Source organism: Canis lupus, chromosome 25 (assembly GCF_048164855.1).
Source record: "Canis lupus baileyi chromosome 25, mCanLup2.hap1, whole genome shotgun sequence".
NCBI lineage: Eukaryota > Metazoa > Chordata > Mammalia > Carnivora > Canidae > Canis > Canis lupus.
The window spans coordinates 28935672-28960270 of NC_132862.1; the positions used below are offsets into that span (position 1 = coordinate 28935672).

At 36.6% G+C, this 24599-nt stretch overlaps 1 protein-coding gene across 8 annotated transcripts in view; it reads right to left on the reverse strand.

Moving 5' to 3' along the window:
* PIK3C2G (phosphatidylinositol-4-phosphate 3-kinase catalytic subunit type 2 gamma) overlaps window positions 1-24599 on the reverse strand; it is a 368003-nt gene that overhangs the window by 140652 nt on the left and 202752 nt on the right. For all 8 annotated transcript variants that reach the window (XR_012017650.1, XR_012017649.1, XM_072798827.1 and 5 more), the window contains one exon: window positions 1930-2110. Coding sequence is in view for 6 of the 8 variants with exons in the window: in XM_072798827.1 (XP_072654928.1) it covers window positions 1930-2110 (181 nt within the window). In the remaining 2 variants the exon portion in view is untranslated. The remainder of the gene's footprint in view (window positions 1-1929; window positions 2111-24599) is intronic.

Here is a 24599-nt window from a genome sequence, read left to right on the forward strand (position 1 = left end):
TATCACTTTGGAATTTAATGCAAATGGTCAAAAAAGGCATCAGATTTATTTAACTGTAGTATGCATCTCAAATATGTGTGGAATCTTAAAATGTAAGAAACAAAGACTACTCTCATACACTAATTTTGTAAATTTTATTTCATTTTTTAAAAAATTTTATTTATTCATGAGAGACACAAAGAGAGAGAGAGGCAGAGACACAGGCAGAGGGAGAAGCAGGCTCCATGCAGGGAGCCTGATGTGGGACTCGATCCTGGAACTCCAGGAACCACTCCCTGAGCCAAAGGCAGATGTTCAACTGCTGAGCCACCCAGCCACCCAGGCGTCCTTAATTTTATAAATTTTAAACCAGTTTATTTTACTTACTTTCAACTTTTTGTCTATCACCAGAAAATAATTAGTAAGTCTGCAGTAATATGAAGAAATTATAGAATTTTTTTTGCATTGCTCATCATGTTCTTTATCTTAAAGTTTTTCTGTCAATTTAGAGTTTATATATGTTTCCCATTTAAGAATAAATCCCATGGTTATGCCTTTTATTTTTTATTTATTCCTATAGAGGTGAAGTGCCAGAGCTTCTGGCATTTCTAAATCAAATGAGTGACTTCCAGCAAGAAAAGTATTGGGGTGGGAAAGAATTCTGGAACATTTTGCCTGTCAATGTTTTTATATTATTGTTGAAAATTCTTTTTGATTTTAGAGAGTGCACGGAGAGAAGCTGTGTGTGCCCTTTGAGGACAAAATTCAAGTTTCAGTCATTTTTCTATCCATAACTCCTGCTCTGTAAGTACTTAATGACTGAACAATGTCCTTAATACAATGGGTGGATAACCACTGTCACCCTGCATCCAGAATGTTGAACATAAGAGAACCTACTCAATGCTCTATGTCAGTGAGGGCAATTAGTGATGCATATAATTAAAAAGAGCAAAAATACTTTAATCAGATCAAGAACAAGAAGAGCCAAGTCCATTATTATAATCAGTGATGAAAAAGGCACAATATTTTGACTATCATTCATGGAACTTAGTATAAAAGTTTTACTATCCATACCACCATTGATTTAATTAATTTTATTTGTTATGCCAAAAAAGTGTTTAAAATATGATTTTGAGGGGCACCTGGGTGGCTCAGTGGTTGAGCATCTGCCTTTGGCTCAGGGTGTGGGCCCGTGGTCCTGGGATTGAATTCTGCATCAGGTTCCTCATGGGGAGCCTGCTTCTCCCTCTGCCTATGTCTCTGCCTCTCTCTCTGTGTCTCTCATGAAGAAATAAATGCAATTTTAAAAAAATAAATAAATAAAATGTGATTTCGATTAGTGCAGTGTTAGAAAAATCTAGACCTAGATTTTATACCCTGGACAAAGGTGCCCTAAAAAGTCCCCTTTGGACTTCTACTATCCTGAATTGTGCTGCCATTTTGAGGAAATTACTTCATCTGGTCTTTTTAGCTAAACTGCCTTTAAGTTGATTTCTTTTTGTCAGGTACCCTCCTTATGCTGCAAGGCTACTTAAATCAAAAAACCATATTGGAGTGCCTGGGGGTGGCTCAATCAGTTAAGCATCCAAGTCTTGGTATTGGCTCAGGTTATGATTTCAGGGTTGTGAGTGAGCCCTGCACTGGGCTCTGCACTCAGTGCAGACTCTGCTGGAGATTCTCTCTCTCCCCCTCTCATTCCTCTCATCATTCACTCATGCTTTCTTTCTCTCTCTCTCAAATAAATAAAACCTTTAAAAAAACATGCTCTCTTAGTAGACATTATCATTAACTTTGAGACTGTAAATTGAAAAAAAATCTTGATTAAAGTAATAATTTGGGTGTCTTATACTAAGTATAGGCAAGGAATTTGCTTTCTAAGCTATGAAATTGAAACTTAATTGAACAAAAGATTAAAGAAAACACTACAGGAAGATTAATTTTTCAACAAACCTGTCTTTGAGGGTCACTGGCAGACTTGACTTTTTCCCCTATGTCTCCCAGAATTTTAATAAGTTTCTTCTCCTTGGAAAACTCATCACTCAAGGCTTTTCCTGAACAGAATTGAAGAGCTGCCAACAGCTTCTGATACCAGCTTTTAAAGTAAGTTTCATTCTGTGCATCCTTTAGCAGCCTGAAGGGAAGAGAGAACAAGAATTCTTGTATCTATAGCTGATTTTTTAACCACCTCCAGCAGGAACAATCAGTGCATTTCAGACTAATCTGTATTTGGTGGCTTTGGGCAGTTTAACAGCCTTGAATCAGGGAAAATGTTGTTTGTTCATTGGCAGTCATCAAATTCCATCTGATAGCTAATGAGATTCCTAGAGTGAAGAATCAATAAGAGACCTGCCTTTTCTCATTTCAATTCACAATACACTTTTTCTTTTTTCAGGCTTCTTAATTCTATCTATAACAAATACTTAACATATTTTGACTTCTTATTAAAATAAGGACAACGAATTTTAGAAATAGTATTTATAAATGACCACATTATCATCAACCATCAACCCTACCTTTTTCTACTTTTCTTCAAAAGGCTCCCACACTGTCACATACTACATATTTCTCTTTCTTACAGTAACTTCCTTTGATTACTTGGAGGTAGATGTTGTAAAGGCAAGAGAATGGTTTTGTTTTCAGACATTTCTGGATTCAAATCTCAGCCCTACAACTTATAAGTAATTTAGGCAAGTTCTTTAACTAGGCTGAGATTTTATTTATCTATAAAATAAAGTAATAAACTGATTCTGTAGAGCTGTACAGAACACAGATTGAGCTGATGCATTTGAAAGGCCTTAGCACCATGTACCTACTAGTCAACCAACATTAATTAGTCCCTCTGTATTTTGCGGCCTCCCCCAGCCAACTTCTGTCACTGCCTGGTAGTCTGCTCATGTAATGAACAGGGGAAGCATAGCACACAAAGAAATAAGAATACTCTGCTAGATAATGGAGCAGTAACAAATATTTTTTTACTCCTTGTCATGTGACAACTTCTACTGCCTTGAAACGAATTCCAATATGCTCAAACGTTTTCTATTATGTCCCAAACCACTGAAAAAGAATTAAAAAAACTAATTCTTTTGAATGTTAACCTCTCTTTGATTGGTTCTTTTACTCTTAACTGGTCTCCAGTCTTGTCCTTCTCTGTAAAATTGCCATTCAAGAAACTAGGAGAAAGTTACTGTGAAAATGAAATACTAAAAAAGAAAAGATTAAATGCAAAGCAGTTGAAAAATATATAGATGAATTTCATTCTGAATTCTTAATTTTGCACCTCTGCCTAATATGTATTATGGTACAGAGACTATAACATATTATTTCATTTGTTCTATGCTTTTTGTTTCTACATATTTAAAAAAATTAAGTTAAAAAAGTTAAAAAAATTGAGACTTTTTTTTTTAGGTGAGGGCTTGCTCTCTTGTCATTGTTATGAAGCCAACTTAAATTCTAGCACCTCTTTTGCTTTTAAGTTGAGTAACAGTTCTTACCTACCTCTGGAAAGCACTAAAAAAAAAAACCCTCAAAGGGTTAAAGATGTATTGATGAAAAAATATAATCCATTGACACCTGCTTACTTTCAATGTAAGAAAAATAGTAGATAATAATGAAATTTTTTATATGTACCCCTATGGTGATATTTTGAAATATCAGATGTAGTAAGTGAAATCTGTCATTATTTGGAAGCTCTGAGAAAATGAATGTTGTGTGAGTATGAACTGGAAGGTCGCAAATGCAGGCATTCACATGTAAAACTTTAAGACATTTAATATAAAATTGTATATCTCTCAGATTCTCTCAGTATTTTGAGGACTTTGGTAATATACCATTTGAGAGTGTACTGGGGTTTCAGTGAGATAGGTACTTGATGGGTAGTGTATTTCTATATCTCTATTGATGTTTGCCAGCATTTTCATACACTTTAAATATTGAGTCACTTGTTTTAAAAATATTTTTAACCAGTTCTTGTACATAAATATAATTCTATAACCTCCTGACTGCTATATACATGATAAAAGGAAAAGTTATTTTGTATAGATGAAGTCAACTTTTTACTAAAATAATCTTTTTTAAAGATACGTTTAGATATTGTAGGGCTCATGGGAACTGTCTGAATTATATAATTTGTATTCATACTACTCTTAATTTTTTTGTTAGAAATGTATTTGATTTTTTTAAGGAGAAAAAACTCAAATTTTATTCCTTGCTCAAAATAAAACAGAGCAGGGAAGATTTGCAGAAAGAATATGACTGTGTTTTAAAAAAATTATAAAAGCAAAGAATGAAAATTCAGTGTATTCCACTGTCATTATTTTCCTTGTAGAATATGCCTCATTCCAACCCTGCATCTCCGCTAAGATCATATGTTCTCCTGGTGAGATCTGGTTCAAGCTCAACAGTTTTTTGCCTCATGAAGAGTTTGTCTTTACACATTGCAAAACTGAAATCATGGAGTGGTAGAGTGTAGGAGATGACCATGAGAGGTCAAATAACCATTCCTGTGTCCTTAGATATAGTTAAGAAAAATTAACGTGTCCTTCATTTTAAACAACTGCAGAGAAAGTTGGACTATACAGCTTGAGGTAGAGGGTTGGACAGTTCTGCATCGATGACTTCTACATAAGGAAGCAGTAAGCCCCTCATTGAGTATTTTGTATCCATTGCCTCTATTTTAAGATTAGCAAAGAGCTGGCCACTCTCTGGAACATTACAGAAACCTTTTTCTATTCTTTTCTTTCTTTCTTTCTTTCTTTTTTTTTTTTAAAGACTTTATTTATTTATTCATGAGCGACACAGAGAAAGAGGCAGAGATAGGCAGAGAGAGAAGCAGGCTCCTTGCAGGAAGCCTGATGCAGAACTCCTTCCCGGAACTCCAGGATCACGCCCTGAGCCGACGGCATACGCTCAACCACTGAGCCACCCAGGCGTCCCAGCAGAAACTTTTTCAAAAAACACTGTCACCTAAGAGCAGCACTATTGTTTATGCCAATTTTTTTTTTAATTTTTAAAGTCAAGGGACTGAGAAATATGAAGATTTAGTTGTGAAAGATCAGACTTTTAAGGTGCATACAATGTGACTGCATATAAACTATGAGGTAAATCTTAAAATGCCAGAGACTTGTTTATCCTAATATCTGAGATCCAGGGATATAATTCAATTTGATATGATTTTGTACACATCTTATGGACTGTAAGTAATGACAACGTAAAAATGAGGATAAATGCATAAAGTCTAGCTGATTAAAGGTTTTGACAGTGTTAAGGATGAGAGGCAGAAGCAAGAATGAGGAGGAAACCCAGGTAATAGCATGCTTGTAAGATGTTATGAAGGTATTTGACTAAATTAAGGGGATCGTGGAAGACTCAGAGAAACTAGCTGTTTTTTAAGATAGAAACCCCAGCTAGCATGATAGGGAGATTTTCCTTGATTATTGAGCTTGTCTCTGTTTCTCCATGCACGTGGCTGCTTCTAATTCTACAGGGAGTAACTTGCTTGAGCCACAGGAGACATAGTTCTCACTTCTCAGGCTACCATTAGGACAGAATAGAATCATCACACGATCTCTGCCCTCCTCGCCTCCTAACTCTCTTCAGTGAAGGTCTAATTGTAGTTCTAATAGCAGGGTACTCCCCATCTTAGGAGCTCTCTTAAATTTTGACCCACTTGAGTTATATCCTGTGAGTGAAAAGGGGAAACAACATCTTAGAGCAGAAGAGAACTGAGTTACACAATGAAGATGAGTGACTTCAGGTCAGTCCAGAACCTCCTCTTCCCATTTCCTCCCATGTTGGCTGAGCAAGCAAGACAAGGTGTGTGGCTCAGGAGACCAGTTTCTAGTGAGCACAGGAAGATTCTAGAATGTCACTTCTTCAAGTGTATTTATAACTCTAGGATATATAGACTGATATTCAATACTTGATATAAAATTATTAATTTTAAGATTTTAATAGTGTGATTAAAAAGTAAAAAGAATTTGGGATGCCTGGGTGGCTCAGTTGGTTAAGTGTCTGACTCTTGATCTCAGCCCAGGTCTCGATCTCATGGTTGTGGGCTCCATGCTGAGCCTGGGGCCTGCTTAAAAATAAAAAAAAAAGGGATCCCTGGGTGGCGCAGCGGTGTGGCGCTTGCCTTTGGCTCAGGGCGCGATCCTGGAGACCCGGGATCGAATCCCACGTCGGGCTCCCGGTGCATGGAGCCTGCTTCTCTCTCTGCCTGTGTCTCTGCCTCTCTCTCTCTCTGTGTGTGACTATCATAAATAAATAAAAAAAAACTTAAAAAAAAAAAAGAAGAAGAAGAAAAAGAAAAAGCATGTATCTTTTTAGACTTTACAACTTTATTTCACTTCTTAGTGTTTCTTTAGATATTTATTTAATATTTTCCCAGACTGAGGAACTTGTTACATTTTTTTTTAAGAGAGACAGAGAAAGAGCACATCAACAGGGGTGGGGTGGGGTGGGGTGGGGAGAAGGGGCAGAGAGGGAGAGGGAGATAGAGAATCTTAAGCAGGCTCCATGCTCAGCACAGAGCCTTTGTATATTTTATCTCATGACCTTGAGATCATGACCTGAGCTGAAATCAAGAGTCAGATGCTTAACCAACTGAGCCACCCAGGAGCCCCAGGAACTTGATACATTTTATAGTCCTTGCAAAGATAATCATTTCCTAGGACTAGTTTATTCTTAGAATACTAATTTGCTTTTTTCAAAATGTAACACTAAACTTACATTGGATTTTGCATGCAAGGAGCTTTATATTGGCCACGTCTGCAGAAATGTAATTTCCAATCACTAGCTATTTTGCAAAATCTGTCAATACACTATTTTGTAACAATTCTTAAATATAAAACTGTTAAAAGGAAATAAATTCAGAAAGTAATGACATTCATACTCTAGAGATTATATACATTTTTAGAACACTTAAATATATGAGAGGAGGCCCATAAAGTATGTAGCTGAATAATTGCATCACCATAATATAATTTATATATCTAATATTTATTACCACCTCGAAAGTGTTCTCTTTGAAATGTACGTTCAGCCTAATGATATCCCCACTGTGCTGACTCTCTGTGGTAGATCCGATTATTGTTTCCAACTCTATGCTTTCTCTGAAGCATAGGTTTCTCTGAACCTCTGAAGGAGGTTATACATAATCTAGAGTCTTTGTTCTATGACTTCCAGTGCCTTCCCATAGTCAGAGTCTATTTCTCTACCCAGTGTCAGGGTTGGTCATGTGATTCGCTTTGGCCAATAGGATGTGACTGATGTAATGTATGCCCTTGTGCATGCAGATATTTTAAATGTGCTATTATGGATTGGTTTGGCAGCTTGTACTTCTGCTTTCTGCCATGAAAACAGTATATCCCCTCTGGGGGCTGTTCCTCCAGTTGCAGAGTAACAGGACATTGTAAAGCAGAGCTAAGTATTGCTGTGAGGAGTCCAGTGGAGCCCAGCAGAACTAGAGCAAGTCTGCAGCTTATGTATTGAACGAGTGAGAAATTTGTGTTGTAAGCCACTGAAACTTTGGGGCTATTTGTTGCTATAGTAAAAACTAATGAATATGCCAGTTTTCATATTCTTTCTTTTCCCATTTTGTTTTTATTTATTTATTTGTATTGCCTTTAGAATATGCAGCATAATTTTTAAACATCCACCGTGTTAACCCTGAGGATATTTGGGGGCATATCTAATTGCTGAAAATAAACAAAATTCATCTGTAGCCAAGTCTGGTGAATTAGATGAGTGATCAATTTGAGCATACTATTTCAGATTTAAAAAAAAAAACCTATAAAATAATAAAAATAGTTTTTTTATGGATCATAAAAAGCCCCAAAAGGATTTTAAAAATGATTTGAACAGGCTCATTTGGGCATGTATATTCTGTTACACTGCTGGCATTTTGTTGTTTTATTGCTACTAACATACTTTTTGACCCATTTAAAAGTGTGAATAGGCCCATGTACCATCTGTTGCTTTGTCTAGCCAAGTGTTTAAGTATCTTGTAGGAGATTCTTTCTGAGGAAAAGTGTTGTACTAATGAGTGCGATGGGGCAACAGCAAGATTTTGTTTTTAGGATGTACATAACACAGAACTAGACAAAGGACCTGATGGCTTCAGGCAGTGAGGAAGGCAGTACATGTAGCTGCTCTGGTAAACTAAGAGCTCTGCTTTAATCCTAACATCTGGCAGGCTGGAATGGCTGAATAGGCAAGGGACCAATGGCTTTGGACAGGGAAGTACCCATATCAGTATGTTTAAGAGTCATGGGTCATTGGTCTAGTGAGGAACAGACTAGTTCCTCTATGCCCAGTTCTCTCTGCAAAGTCCAAAGAGGAAAGCCCAAAGAGACATTTATTTAGCTGTGTGCCAGAATTGGAAACTGTTGCCTCATTCCCAGGTTAGATTTCTGTTCTGAAAGAAGGTTTGTTGATTTCCCCTGTTCTTATGTGAACAGGAAGAAAATACTAGGGCAGGATGGAGAGAAAAGATAGGAAAGGAACAGCCCATACTCTTGCACCTCAACTGTTTGGCAAAGCAAGGATGTACAAGTTTTTCAAGGTTCAAATAAATAGCTGAAGATAATTATATATGATCCAATCCTTGTGTAGAAAGGGGTTGATCCAAGGCCAGATCTAATGGGAAGCTCCTGTAAGACTGCCCAAAGAATTCACCCATATGAGGTAGCCAGTTTTCACAGTGAAACAACACAGGGCCTTGATGGAAGATCAGAGACCTCAGACAGAGGACTGCAATTATTTGTCCAAGTGTGAAGGTCACATTTCTTTCTTTTCCCTCTATCCTCCCAAGTCAGGAGAAGTAAAAACCAGAAAAGAGAGAGGAGTGAAATATCAGATCATATTCTCTACCCACTGCAAGCTCCCAAACTAAAACTTGGCTGTACTAGAAAATAGGGAGGAGGTGTTTGTCAAATTGGAGAAGAAAATGAAGTTTTAAAATGGACAAAACTAGTAGGAGTTTTTGATCTACAAGTGAGCAGGAAACTGTAGACTCTACTCTTGTTTTAATTAGGGAATATGAAAGAGCAAAGGTAGTATTTTAAGAATAATAAAAACTTTCATTGGAGACTACCAAGATCAGCCAGTCTAGAAAAAACTAGGTGAGATCATTAAAAATCTGTCAGCATAAAAAGACAGCTTCAGGAAATGCACTGATCGCACTGCATGAGAGAAAAAGCCTCAAATGTAGAATAAGAATTGAAGGGATTTTATCTCAAAACTCTTAAGAGGGTTGGCTGAGATTTTTTTCTTTATTCCCTTGCCACTTCTACAAAAACAGTGCCCATTTTGACTTTGTGGGCAATTATTGCTACACACAGAATTCTTTTCAAGAAGTCGAACTTGTTTTTTCAGCAATAGGTTATTAATTCTGCATATATATGGATACATAGGTACGCATTTACTATTATAATTGATAGTTTATCATCATAGCTAAATAAAATCTTTAACAGATATGACCAGTCACATGTTTAATCGTAAAATTAAATGGTATTTTTTTCTGAAGGAAAATTAGCCATTGATGGTATCCAGTTTATGTAAACATTTGTCATCAGGATTACTGTTGTATAGCCATGATGCCCTCTCAGCCTCAGCTGGAAACTATGAAGGGAAAAAAAAACAACAACAACAACAAAAAAACTTCCCACAACCCAAAACTATGCTGAGCATTCCCCTGAAGATATTCCCGAATCTATAATAAGGAATTAGAGCCCTTTCCACTCATCTTGTTGATCTACTCACATGTATTCATTCATGTTTACATGTTAAATATACTGAATAATGTGATTTAAAAGCAGCAACTCTGTCCTCCCGATTTCAAAATACACTTGCTGCTTTTAAGATATTTTATTCAAATCACTCTTCTAAATCAAGCACCAAGCTGTGAATAACTCTTAGTGATCCTTCTCAGCCCCCACCATTATACTCCATATGTGCTTTTTTTAAATTCTAAAACAAAACAAAACAGGTGAACACCCTTTGGAAGAAAGAGCTATCTGTGTGACCCTCCTGAATTGCATTTCTTTTTTTTTTCACATTGTTTTCTGCTTTCCCAGATCCCTAGGAATTTTTGTGCTCCTGCTGCTCTTTGCTGAAAACGCCACCTAGCTCTGCTGTTTCCTCTCGTTCTGTTGTCCTGGACTCCCAAATAGTCTAGTCTGGACTCCCAATAGTCCTTCTTAGCCTAATCAAACACATTACCTCTCACTGTACATTACTCATATACTCAGAGAATACTACTACTTGAGCATGGGGCTGAACAACGTTTCCAGATAACATCTTCCACCCCTCAAATTTATTAGGTGAGAAAACTGAAAGATTAAAGGACTTGCCTAAGGTCTTATGACTAAGAACCAGAGTTCCTAAACCACTGCTCCAGGCTCTTTCCAAAGAATCACATTCTGTGTTTGTTATGGACCGAGTGTTTGTGTCTCCTCCACCCCCACATTTATATGTTGAAGCCCTAACACCCAATGTGATGATATTTGGAAGTGGGGCCTTTGGAGGGTAATTAGGTTTAGATGAAGTCCCGAGAGCAGGGCCCACTTATGGCATTAATGCTGTTAAAAGAAAAAAAAAAAAAAAAAAGAGACTGGAGCTCTCTGCTTTTTCTGCCATGTGAGGACACCGTGAGAAGGATCCAGCATCCATCTATAAGCCGGGAAGCAGGCCCTCCTGGGAAAATGGAATTGGCTGTAGCACCTTGCTCTTGGATTTCCCAGCCTCGAGAACGGTGATAAATAAATTCCTGTTGTTTAAGGCACAATAATTATGTTACTTTTCTTTATTGCAACTTGAGCTAACATAGTGTCCTAACAACTATCAAAATATGATTTGGGAGACATTTTTCTGCCTGTATTACCTCTTGCAAGAAACTTAAATACTCTGGCCCTTCATTTTCCTAGTGTGTACAAGTTGGCATTGATGAGGTTTAGCAAGCTACCTTCCAGCTATAGGGTTCTATAATTTTAATTCTTGATGAATTTACCAAGCATTTACTCTGTGCCAGGCATTTCCCAAGCATTCTACATAGCTGTGTTAGGTAATCTTCTATTTGCTCCAGGTAATGACTCCTTCCATCTTACAGACAAGGATATTATGGTTTATAGAGGTCAAGTAACTTGCACAGTCACCCAATCAGGGATCAGGGATTCAAATTCAAGTTTACCTGACTCCAAAGACTTGGTCATCACCATCATGCTATACCTGAATCCCTGACACTGGTACCAGCTAATGACTTAGCCTGAAACAAATATACAATCCAGGAATCCTTTCTTGCAACTTTCCTACTGTGGTTGTCTTTAATCTCTTTCTCTGGCTTCCTGTTTTCTTACCCTCAGAAGTCTCATGCTCTCCAGACTGCCTTCCTTCTTTTCAAAGTACCTCACTTCATTCCTTCCTGCTATCTATAAACTTGCTGCCCAATCACCAAAATATCTAATAATATTTTCTTTGCTATTTTTAACTTTTTCCTTGAACTTTTGAAGAAAAGCGTGTTAACCGAAGTATACTTTTGTGTGAAAAATTTATAAGCAGGAACACTTTTCTTTCCCTGGCCTAGCCTACCAAAAGAACAGAAGATGGGGACTCAGCTTTATGTGTGGACAATGCCTTAAAATAATTTGTTCTAACTCTCTGAAGGAAGTCCATGGTATTTTGATAGGGATTGCATTAAACGTGTATATTGCCCTGGGTAACATTGACATTTTCACAATATTAATTCTGCCAATCCATGAGCATGGAATATTTTTCCATCTCTTTGTGTCTTCCTCAATTTCTTTCAGAAGTGTTCTATAGTTTTGAGGGTATAGATCCTTTACATCTTTGGTTAGGTTTATTCCTAGGTATCTTATGCTTTTGGGTGCAATTGTAAATGGGATTGACTCCTTAGTTTCTCTTTCTTCAGTCTCATTGTTAGTGTATAGAAATGCCACTGACTTCTGGGCATTGATTTTGTATCCTGCCACGCTACCGAATTGCTGTATGAGTTCTAGCAATCTTGGGGTGGAGACTTTTGGGTTTTCTATGTAGAGTATCATGTCATCGGCGAAGAGGGAGAGTTTGACTTCTTCTTTGCCAATTTGAATGCCTTTAATGTCTTTTTGTTGTCTGATTGCTGAGGCTAGGACTTCCAGTACTATGTTGAATAGCAGTGGTGAGAGTGGACATCCCTGTCTTGTTCCTGATCTTAGGGGAAAGGCTCCCAGTGCTTCCCCATTGAGAATGATATTTGCTGTGGGCTTTTCGTAGATGGTTTTTAAGATGTTGAGGAATGTTCCCTCTATCCCTACACTCTGAAGAGTTTTGATCAGAAATGGATGCTGTATTTTGTCAAATGCTTTCTCTGCATCTAATGAGAGGATCATATGGTTCTTGGTTTTTCTCTTGCTGATATGATGAATCACATTGATTGTTTTACGGGTGTTGAACCAGCCTTGCCAAATCATTAACCTGACCCCTTCTTCTCCATCCTTCCTCATTTTCGAAAGTAAGACCAACACCACCGTTTCTAAGGATCTGGCCTCCTGTGGTTTACTTAGGCTAATGATAGTTCTGGGTGGGGCTGAGAGAGTAGAGGGAAAAGATGCTAAATTGAAAGTAACACCCTGACTGCATTTGAGGATCTAAGAAACCAGATGAACCGTGCACACACAACAGATGTGCCTTGAGCTACCCACCTTAATTGGGCTTGTGGTTCAAAATGATTTCAAGTTGTGGCAAAAGAGAAGTGGGGAGTCACTAACATCAGCACATGTGCTGTAATAAAGTAATTTCTGCTTGACATATAATTAATGCTGAAATCCATGCTCCTGGAATTTTAAATTAGTCTGATAAATGTCTACATTTTCATTTTCCATTCCTTACTCTTTGAAAATATGGTTCTGAACTGAGCTCCTAACTCAGCTTTTTTTTCTCTCTTTTTTTCCTGAATACATGTATAGTTGCTTTAAAGGCAGTATAAGCATCTTTTTCATAAAGTTTCCTTAACAAATTTCTTTTAACAGCAAGGCAATTCCTCTGCTATATGAATGTTTCATAAGAATAGCAACCTAATAATAAAGATCCTCTTTACCCCTCAGCCTTTTGTTCTTGCATAGCACTCTGGTGAAGGCTGGATAATCATCATATTGTGCACTGAACAATTCATGTGTTTGAACACAGCCAGAGGGGCAGGTTTATAGGTGTAAGGCAAAGCTAGCTTTGAAATACCTAGTTTCCCTGGAACCTCAGTTTCAAATCACAGCTGGGGTGGCTGCTTCACCCTTCTTCCCTGAGTTACAAATAGCATGGTTTATTCTGTGAGGATATTAAAGGTTCCCTGGGATGGTATCCATAAGACTCAGAGCTGTGTTTGAGGTCCTGAGAAAATTTCTGGGACATTCTTGCTCACTGTCATGAAATCGCATGTCCCCTGAGGTTGGCTAGCACCATTTAATCCCATTCCTTTTGGAAATTCAATAAAGACTTATCAGTGTTCTATAAGGCCTCTACAATTGACCTGGCTAATTCTCTCTTGATTAATGTGATGGTATTGTCATTGTTCTTGTGCAGATTGAACTTGCCAGTCAGGGATAATTGTCCTGTCCACTAAATCACATGCATGAAAAAAGCGCTCTTTAGATCACTGCCCAAAAAACTTAGCAGCTCACTGCCTACCTCAGTCTCTCCATTTGTAAAAGGATGATGGTATTGTCTGTCCTGTCATCAAATCTATGTTTCTGTAATGGTCGGAATTTTGTCTCCAAAAATTCAAATGTTAAAACCCTAACTTCCAGTGTAACTATTTGAATAGAGGCCTTCAAGGAGGTAATTAAGATTAAATGAGGTTATAAGGGTGGGAACCTAATCCAACCAATCCAGTGTCCATAGAAGAGAGGATGAGAGACCAAAAGAGCATGTACACAGAGAAAAAAGGTCATGGGAGGACCCAGCAAGAAGACAGCTGTCCACAAGACAAGAAGAAAGGTCTAAACAGGAACCACTCCTCCTGACACCTTGATTTAAAACTTCTAGAGAAATTTTCTTCTTCTAAAGAATTGTGAGAAAATAGATATTTATTGTTTTGGCCACCCAGTTCAAGGTATTCTGTTGTGGCAGCCTTAGCTGACTGATGTAGTTTCCAGCCTAGGACTCCCTTTTTTTGTGATCCAGACCTGCATGTTTAACTGTCTATAAGATATCACTTAAATTCTCCTGAGGTATTTCAACCTTAACATGACTAATTTCATTATAATTTCCCCCCAATACCTTCTTTTTCACCTGAATTACCTCCATGAATAGAATCACTGTCTTCCATCACTCTAACTAAAAATGAAGCAGTTGTCCGTGATTCTCTTACCATTAGTTGCATCAAATTTGTTACCATGTCTTAATACATTCACCATCTAAATAGCTCTCAGATCTAATTTCTTCTCTCTGTTCCCACTGACAGAATTTAATTGAGGCTTTGATTTCTTGAAGGAATCTTCTGGTACTTGATTTTTCTACCATCTCCATTTAAATTTTTTTCCCTCCCTCAAATTAGTCCTCTTTACTTAGTCAAGTGAAGTCCTGTTCTTGTGATTACGATCCAGATAGCTTTCAGGATAAAATATAAAGTACTAGTGTAACTTAAAGGGCACTCAAGATTTAGTGTCTTTGCATCCTGAAGCACTGTTTATGTACTCACATTTCAAACATAAAGTCCTACTTATAATAACTGGAATCTTCTCTGCTTTCCCAGGCTACAATACTTTTACATCATCCCGTCCTCTGGGTCTGAAATTATAGTTCAATATGCTAACACCTGTTTATCCCTTAATGTTCAACTTAATTTACACCTTTCCCAAAAAGACTTTCCTGGGCAGGGGTGCAGCATTCCCCGTGTAAAGGTGAAGTACTTCCCTGTATCCATTATTCTTTTAACACTTGTTTTATTGTGTTTTGTTTTGTTTTGTTTTTTTTAGAATTGTGCTTTAATTGCTTTGTTTTGTTTTAATCTCTTCCCTATTTGACTTTAAATTCCTTAAGGGCAGTTCTATGACTCTATGCTTTTTGTGGCCTAAGAGTAGTCAGTCAATTTTGCTGGATAAATGAATTGACTACAGTTAAATCTGGTTTTCCTAAAATTGGTTGCTTCTATTTCTTGATTAAAATTTTAGGGTATGAACCCTAAATTTAATATGATCCTATTAAATTATATTTTCACATGCTATTTCCTTTACTGTCCAAAAATGTAATACTATACATGTATATGCAGATATTTAAAATATTTTTATTAATTACCTATTTAAAAATTTTGAAACCTTCCAAGAGACTACTAGAGATGCTCCATCATATTGTGATTTCAGGACTCAGATCATGGGGACAAAATATAGGAGCAATTTTTACTAAGTAAAAATAATTGCCTAATTAAATGAATTTAGTTGACGATGATCAGATGGAAAGTCCATCATTGGCAAAGTTACATTAAAATGTTAGGAAGTTTGAAGAAAAGCTCTTTTCTATCACATAAACCATCTCATTTTAGAATTGAATTTCTTGAATCTCAGAGGGAAAAAATTACAAATATAAGAACAAAGTGATATGTGTTTGTGAGGGAGTATGTCTGTGTGGGAGACTATATCTATTTAGGTGGTAATCAGAGCATTTATTTCCAAAGGATTTCCAGGGCAGTCCTGGTGGCTTAGCAATTTAGTGCCGCTTTCAGAAGAGACCCAGGAGACCCAGGATCGAGTCCCACGTCAGACTCCCTGAATGGAGCCTGCTTCTCCCTCTGCCTGTGTCTCTGCCTCTGTGTGTGTGTGTGTGTGTCTCTCTCATGGATAAATAAAAATCTTGAAAAAAAAAAAAAAAAAAAGGATTTCCAAAAGATAGATTGTAAGATGTTTAAACTCTCTGCTACCAATAATATTGGTTCAAAAAAAAGTCGGACCCTTTAAGATGTGAGCAGTTAAAGGTGTATTTATCAAAATAAAAATAGCCTCTAATAATCTATGGGTGAGTCTTATTTCAATGGTTATTTTGTTTTAGGTTCTCTTTAAAAACAAGTCTTTTCCATTTTGAACTACCAAGTTATTTAGTCCTTAATGGAATTATCCCTTCATAATTATCCTTTAAGAAAAGTTTCAGGAGGCTTACTTTAATGAGACTCTTTCTTTGTCTCTGAAATCATCAGTGGAGGTTGGACGATAGTGCTCAAAGAGCAGATAACTGAAAATGCTTTGAAATTCATTGGTTAGCAATTCTCTTTCTTTTTTTTTTCTGAAACACATTAAAAAAACAAGTATTTTACGGTTCACATTTCTAGAAAATGGCATTTATTTTTAGTCAGAATTTGAAAATTATTAATTTGAATTATGAACTAAATAATATTTACATGCTCTGTCTTTCAAGGATGTTCTTCCCTAAAATAGTATTTTTCTTTTTATTAGTATTTTACATTAGTCAAATATAATAATGCTTACATCCTTATTTTCTTATTTTTAACTTTTTTCAGTTTCCCTTTATTTCAATTAGCAACAGAAGAAAATAATTTATTTTAATGCTTTTTCTGATTATAGTGTAATGATTTTTATTTTGACAAACAGGGAAAAAAAGCAGAGTGGTAGGAGGGTATGTTTCTGATAAATATTGCTTGTTTCCTTTCCAAGAATTATGGAAAAGCGTACATAGACAAAGAATCCAGCAAGATAAAGTCTATCATTTTTGCATGGCAAATTCTCCTTCAAAGCACCTCATTTATGGTCTCATTTTTCTCCCTTGGATTGGTCATACCATTGGTAATCAATAAAGTTGGACTTTCAGTTTGAAAGCCTTAAAATATAGGCAATAAATGGACTAAGGAGTCAGATATATTTGAGTTTGTAACATGATTGAGCCGTTTAATTGCTGTGTGACTTTTGGCGTCTGACAACTTCTCTGAGCCTGAACAGTATCTAATAATTACAGTGAGGATTAAATTATATAATTTAGGAAAGTACCTAGTGAAAGTCTGACATTAATATCAGCTCAAAAAAGGGATGCCTGGGTGGCTCAGCAGTTGAACGTCTGCCTTTGGCTCAGGGCATGATCCCAGAGTCCCCGGATCGAGTGCCACATTGGGCTTTTTGTGTGGAGCCTGCTTCTCTCTCTGCCTGGTCTCTGCCTCTCTCTCTCTCTCTCTCTCTCTGTCATGGATAAATAAATAAAATCTAATATATATATATATATCAGCTCAAAAATAATAGGAGTTGTTGTTCCAGCTATTCCTAGATATATGGAGTTTGAATTTTAGCTCATATTTCTTTAGATTTCATAAATATTTTTCATTACAGTGTGGCTCATTTAAAAAAATAATTTCCAAAATATGACTTAATGGAAAACCTAAGTTTTCTCTATCAGAATAAATGCTAAGTTATAGGTATTCCTTATTTGAATGGTATTTAGCTAACATGCTCAGTTTATTAAAAACAAGAAGAATGGTTGAGCTTTCTCCACTGTTCAAGACAATTCTGGCTTCAAGGATATTCAAGCTCAGTACCTTCAGTTTGTTTCATGTCATTGTCAAAAGCACTGGCAAAACAACCACTATAATAATGAACCACACAAATGTATAATAATAATAATAGCAATAGTTGAAGTCAAGGCACAAATGAAAGAACAATAATGTAACTAATTCAGCAGGCACTCTAAAATGATCATGACTATTACTGATAAGACTGAATATATCTGAGTAGTTTTCTTAGTTTCTTAACAAACTCTGAATAGTTGCTCTAAATATATCATTTATACTTGACCCATAGAGCTGAGCTTATTATTTTCAGTACTAATCTGAATTGGTTGAGCAGGCAAAGGAATAACAGTCATCAGAATAAGATGGAAATCGACATTATAAACTTCAATACCATATAAATGGCTAGAGCAGCCCAGAAATACAACAGCATCTTGATTTTTTCATAAAACTCATGTTAATCACTTCTGTTTTAGAGTTTGCATAGTAGTAGAAAGAATAATTATTTCTTTCAGTGTTTGCCCAATAAAAAAATGCCTCAGAAAGATAAGCTGTAAAATAGAAGTGGAGACCATAGATTTATGGAAATAATATTATTTAGAAATTCTTTTTTTTATTGTAAAAATAGTATTTTTTTATTTTTTAAAGACTTTATTTATTCATGAGAGATAAAGAGAGATAGAGAGAGAGAGAGAGGCAGAGACACAGGCGGACTCTAGGGTCACGCCCTGAGTCAAAGGCAGACGCTCAACCACTGAGCCACCTAGGCGTCCCAACAGTATACATTTTTAAACAAAATCTTATCTAGAATCATCATCTATTTTTTAAAAAAAGATTTTATTTATTCATGAAAGACATGGAGAGAGAGAGCAAAGACATAGGCTGAGGGAGCCTGATATGGGACTCGATCCCAGGACCCTGGGATCACACCCTAAACCAAAGGCAGATGCTCAATCACTAAGCCACCCAGGCGTCCCTAGAATCATCTTCTTTCTCCTACACCCACCCCCATTAGGACGAAAGATAAAACAAGATTTTCTCAGGTAAGAGTGAGATAGGCACTAGACCATTGTTGGTTTTATTCTACTCTTTCAAATATTAAGATAGCTTGAAGGGAACTCTGTGGTTTGAAGAAGCACATATTTAAAACAAAGCAGAATAGATAAACTTTTCTATATTTAGAGATGCAATGGTTCAGGCAAAAAGAGTAAGAGTAACTTGTTCTAGTTTATGCAAGTATTTATTTATTTATTCAAAAGATAGATTCTCAACAAAACTAAAAGATAGCCTACAGAATGGGAGAAGATATTTGCAAATGACATATCTGATAAAGGGTTAGTATCTAAAGTCTACAAAGAACTTCTCAAACTCAACACCCAAAAAACTAATCCAGTTAAGAAATGGGCAGAAGACATGAACAGACACTTTTTCAAAGAAGACATACAGCTGGCTAACAGACACATGAACAGACACATGAACAGACACATGAAAAGATGCTCATCATCAGGGAAATACAAATCAAAACCACAATGAGATACTACCTTATACATGTCAGAATGACTAAAATACACAACACAAGGTGTATAAAAATACACAACAACCTCAGGTGTTGGTGAGGATGCAGAGAAAAGGGAATCATCTTGCACTATTGGAGAGAATGCAAACTGGTGCATCCACTCTGGAAAACAGTATGAAGTTTCCTCAAAAAGTTAAATATAGGGGCGCCTGGGCAGTTCAGTCAGTTAAATGTCTGACCATTGATTTTAGCTCAGGTCTTACTATCAGAGTCATGAGTTCAAGCCTCACATTGGGCTCCACACTGGGTGTGGAGCCTACTTAAAAAACGTTAAAAATAGACCTACCCTATGATCCAGCAATTGCACCACTAGATATTTACGCAAAGGATACAAAAATACAGATTCAAAGGGGTATAGGCATCCCGATGTTTATGGCAGTATTATCAACAATACTAACCTCGGAGAGAGCCCAAATGTCCATCGATTGATGAATGGATGAAGAAAATGTGGGGTGTATGCGTGTGTGTGTGTGTGTGTGTGAAATGGAATATCACTCAGCCATCAAAAAAGAATGAAATCTTGCCATTTGCAATGATGTGGATGTGGCTAGAGGGTATTATGCTAAGTTAAATAAGTCAGTGAGAGAAAGACAAAGACCATATGATTTCACCCATATGTAGAATTTAAGAAACAAAACAGATGAACATATGGGAAAGGGGAAAAAGGGGGAAAGAAAGAGGGAAACAAACCAAAAGAGGCTTTTAAGAAAGATTTTATTTATTTATTCATGAGAGACACAGAGAAAGGCAGAGATATAGGCAGAGGGAGAAGCAGGGTCCCCATGGGAACCTGATGTAGGACTCGATCCCAGGACCCGAGAATCACCTGAGCCAAAGGCAGATCTCAACCACTGAGACACCCAGTTATGCCCCATAAGAGGCTCTTAATTATAGAGAACAAACTGAGGGTGGATGGAGGGAGGTGAGTGGGGCATGGGATATATGGGTGATGGGTATTAAGGAAGGCATTCGTGATGAGTGCTGGATGTTGTATGTAAGTGATAAATCACTGAGTTCTGCTCCTGAAACCAATATTGCACATACATTAACTAAAATTTAAATAAAAATGTTTAGAAAATCATAAAAAACCCAAAAGATAGATTCTGACTACCTACATAGACCTATTAATATGGCAGTACAGTAGTGACCAAGATACCATGGTGATCTGATGGCCAAAATTCTTGTGGCCTGGTAGTTTACATTATAGTAGGGAGAGAATGGATGCTAAACAAATACGAAGATGAACAATAAGCAAGATAATTTTAAGACATCATATAAAGCAATTGGAATGTGGACCTTTAGATAGCTAAGTACAGGCAATAAAAGATCATCTTTAGACACAAAGCCAGAGTCCAAAAAATATAATTAAAATATCTACTGATATTTCATTCCTAAGATGTAGATGCATTTTAAAACAAAGTTACTTTAAGCAAAAGAATTAAAAATGTATAATAAAATCACTTGTACTAAATTATGACTGCTTAGGGACACCTGAGTGGCTCAGCAGTTAAACGTCTGCCTTCGGCTCAGGGTGTGATACTGGAGTCTCAGGATCGAGTCCCATATCAGGCTCCTTGCATGGAGCCTGCTTCTCCGTCTGCCTGTGTTTCTGCCTCTCTCTCTCTCTGTCTCTCATGAATAAATAAATAAAATCTTAAAAAAAATAAATTATGACTGCTTAATAATCAGTTTCTTCTTTTCATGTTTTCATATATTTGAAATTATCTTTTGTTTTTTTATGATTTATTTATTTGAGAGAGAGAGAGAGAGAAAGAGATAGAGTGAGCGAGAGAGAGAGAACATGAGCAGGGGGGATGCCAGAGGGAGAAGCAGACTCCCCACTGAGCAGGGAGCCCGAAGCAGGGCTATATTCCAGGACACTGGGATCATGATCTGAGCAAAAGGCAGGTGCTTAACTGATTGAGCCACCTAAGTGCCCATAAACTTACTTTTTGAATCAAGAAGTGCTGAGTGTCCTTTCAAATTTGAAAATAAAGAGAAGTTGAATTAGCTTCTATTTTGAGTAAGTTAGTGAGGAAGTTCACTGTCTCAGTCTAAAATAATGGAATCACATTTCTCACAATTTTCTAAGGGTCAGCCATTTTGAGTTTTTGGATGAAGCTTTGAATTTGATATAAATACACCCTATTGTGGATTTCTAGATCTTCCATGAATAATTAATACCCAAATATTCATAAATATTTATTACTGACCATGGGTATATATTGTTAGGCATTGTGAGAAAGCCATTGAAGTGACAGAATTTCTAGCCTTACAGGCACATACAACTTCAGTGGAAGAAGTAGAATATACTTAAATACACAAGATCTTAACATTATGAGAATCATCAATGGCTTAAAATTTTTTGTTACAGAAAATTAATTAGGAAGAAATTGCTATTGTTTAGAACGATGACAGAAAGGTCAGATGTACATTAACTCTTAAGAAATAAGTAAGACATGGATGTGGTATGGTTGGAAAAGAAGTAAGTGGTAGGAAGTTTCCAAAAATGAGACTGTCATAAATAAAGGCTCTGTGATGGGAATAAGCAACGGTTATTTAGGCAATAATGACCTGAAAAATCTGACAAGAGCAGAGAGCTTACAGAGGGAACTAGTGGAAAAAGAGTTGTGAAGACGGATTTGTGATAGATTATGAAAGATCTTAAATAACCTAGCTAAGAAGATGGGATTTGTTCTATAGCTAGAATTAGGGATAGTAATATGCATTCCAGATTTTTGAGTAGGAAAGAGATGTTAAATTTATATAAGTTGAGATAGATCAAACCCGTGCACTCATTTTGCAAACAAGTAGAGTAAGGTCCATAGAAAGTAATTATCTTGCCTGAGTTAAACTGGTTCTATAACAGACTCTTGGTTTCCAGTGCATATTTATAGCTTCTTGAGATGAGAACAAGTTTCCATTTATTCCTTTTCAGATAATTGCATTGCTCCATGGTACATGGAGGGGCAGAGAAACAATTTAGACCGAGTCTAATAAAATGCCTGAGGCCTCATAAAGGTCCAAATCAGTGTTTCTTGACTTCTTAAAACCTATTCTCTTTTTTGATACATAAAATCAATCTCACTTCTTTAGTACTCTTTGGAAACTTTGAGATCAAGTAAATTATTCTGATGATGAACAACCAAATATTATAATGCTGAACTTGATTTTTCAAGCTACACATACTCCTATTGATGTGAGCTACATCTATCTCTCCTCACTCCTACTGACAATGAGAACCACTAATCTGAAAACAAGTGGTAGCAGGAAGAAAGGAAGATTTGCAAGAGATTCTTTGAAGAAAGAATTCCTGGGACTTACAGAACTTGGTGCCTGAAAAATGAAGCTGAGATAGGAGGCAGTAAGGATGCAACCAAGGCTTAAGTTTCCAGAGTGATCATTCATGGAATGTCAACAGGTCAGATAGCTTTGGGAAAAGTCACATAAACAAAATTGTTCTACAGGATAGGATTTTTCAGAGCCTACGAAGTACACTGTGACTCTCCATTACTGGAACAATACATCCAGCCCCTTGAAAGTTTACTTTTGACCACTGAGCCCTAACTGCATGGGGCTCTGTCTCCTGAAAGACATTTTTGAGATATGCACTTCTAAGTTATCAGGAGGTCTCTTTACCTGACAGCTCTCTGACCAAGTGACAGAGACCCTAGACTCTGTGTCTTCCTACCTTGACCTTATGCCCTAATTTTAACACTTCTACCAACGAGTAACTTTGCCAAATACCCTAACCTTGACTAATTCTCAATCCAAATGTTGATCTGGATCTATGTCTATTATGACCTTAACTGCCCCATGCCAGCCACCTATCTTTACTCATGCTTATGTTATAATTAATAATCTCCCAATTTATAATGCTATCATTAACAATAATTTTCCAAATATTATTACCCCATTTTGCATAAATTGGAAGTCCCCTTCCCACCATGGTCAGAAACAGAAAGATGAGTGGGTTAAAACATGAAATGCAAGAAAGCAAGCATGCTGGGCTTTAACCCTCAGGTCAACTTTATGCAGGGTTCCAAATCGTCTAACAAGGTTGGTAGTAATAAATATCATAAAACCTAAATGGAAAAAAAAAAAGTAGCAGGTGGCTGCTCTTTGTTTTTCCTGACTTGAAATTTTTTAAAGATTTATTTATGTATTTTAGAGAAAGAGAATGTGAGTAGGGGTAGGAACAGAGAGAGAAGGGGAGAGAGAATCCCAAGTAGACTCTACGCTGAGCATAGAGCCCAAGGTGGGGCTTGATCCCAGGACCCTGAGATCATGACCTGAGCCAAAATCAAGAGTCAGACACTTAACTGAGCCATCCAAGTGCACCTGTTTTTCCTCACTTAAAAAATTTTAAGCACATAGGGGAAGATAGCTAGGAAGAAGTGCTGCTACCCAATACTGTGATAACTAGTTTGTCGAATAAGCTTTTTAAAAAAGAAACTCCAAAGGTGAAAGAAAGATGCATGCATCTTGTAAAGAGAAAAATAAATGGAAAGATCAGAAGATAACATAAGAAACAAAATGCGGAGAGGAAGGAGTTGATGGGAGAGGAAGAGAATAAAATGGAGAAAACTTGGGAAAGATGGGTTTTTAGAAAATGTTTAAAGGAGCTAAAGTGATAAATATGAGATGAGTATAGGATAAAAGTCAGAGTAATATTTTACAGCTAGTTTAAATAAACTTCATCTATAATTTGAAATATGATTAAATGTCCAGTATAATTTGAGCATATCACGTCTTTGAAGAGGTCATAGTTGAAGTAAGCAATTTACTGCCATTAATTGCCTAGTTTATGAAAATATTTCTGAGGAGACATTCCCCTCTCCCACTTCACGGGGGCTACTCTTATTTCTAATAAAAAATGATCATTTCAATTTTATGCAGAGTCAAAAGCTTCATTGCACTAACATCAAAGAAGTTATAAACTACTTTGCAGGTAAGAGCCTTCTTATCAGAAATGTGCCTTTCAGACAGCTCCAAATTAGGAGCAATAGTTTAGGGATTGAAGGGGCCAGAGGAGGTGCTAGTCACATTTCCATATGAAGCACATTGAACTCTGACTTGTAAAAAAATGTTTGGAAATACAATACCAAGGCTTTATCTGAATAGTTGATTGAAATAACCTATATGCATGAACAAAGAACATATTCAACAATATCTACAGACCCTCTGCTACAAAAGTGGATTACAGGCTTATGATGTTATAATTTCAGAGAAATAAAACCATGTTGAGTTTTTTTTCTTCTCCCTAAGATACATTTCAATTATTGGTTTATCTTGTGCATTATTCACCTTTGACATGAAATTAAGCCGCTCAGTTTCACATCAATACACTGACTCATTTTCTGGTCGTTAAGCACATGCTTTTTTGTTCACTGCAACAAGGGTGAGATTAAAATATTTTTTAAAAAGTAATCCGTGTCAGCATTTATATTCATTATGTGTTTTATTAAACTCAATCCTGGAAAAAAAACAATTCTGAATCATAAATGGTCAGAAATTGGTTTTTAATCAAAGAATGTAACTCCTCAAAGACTATAA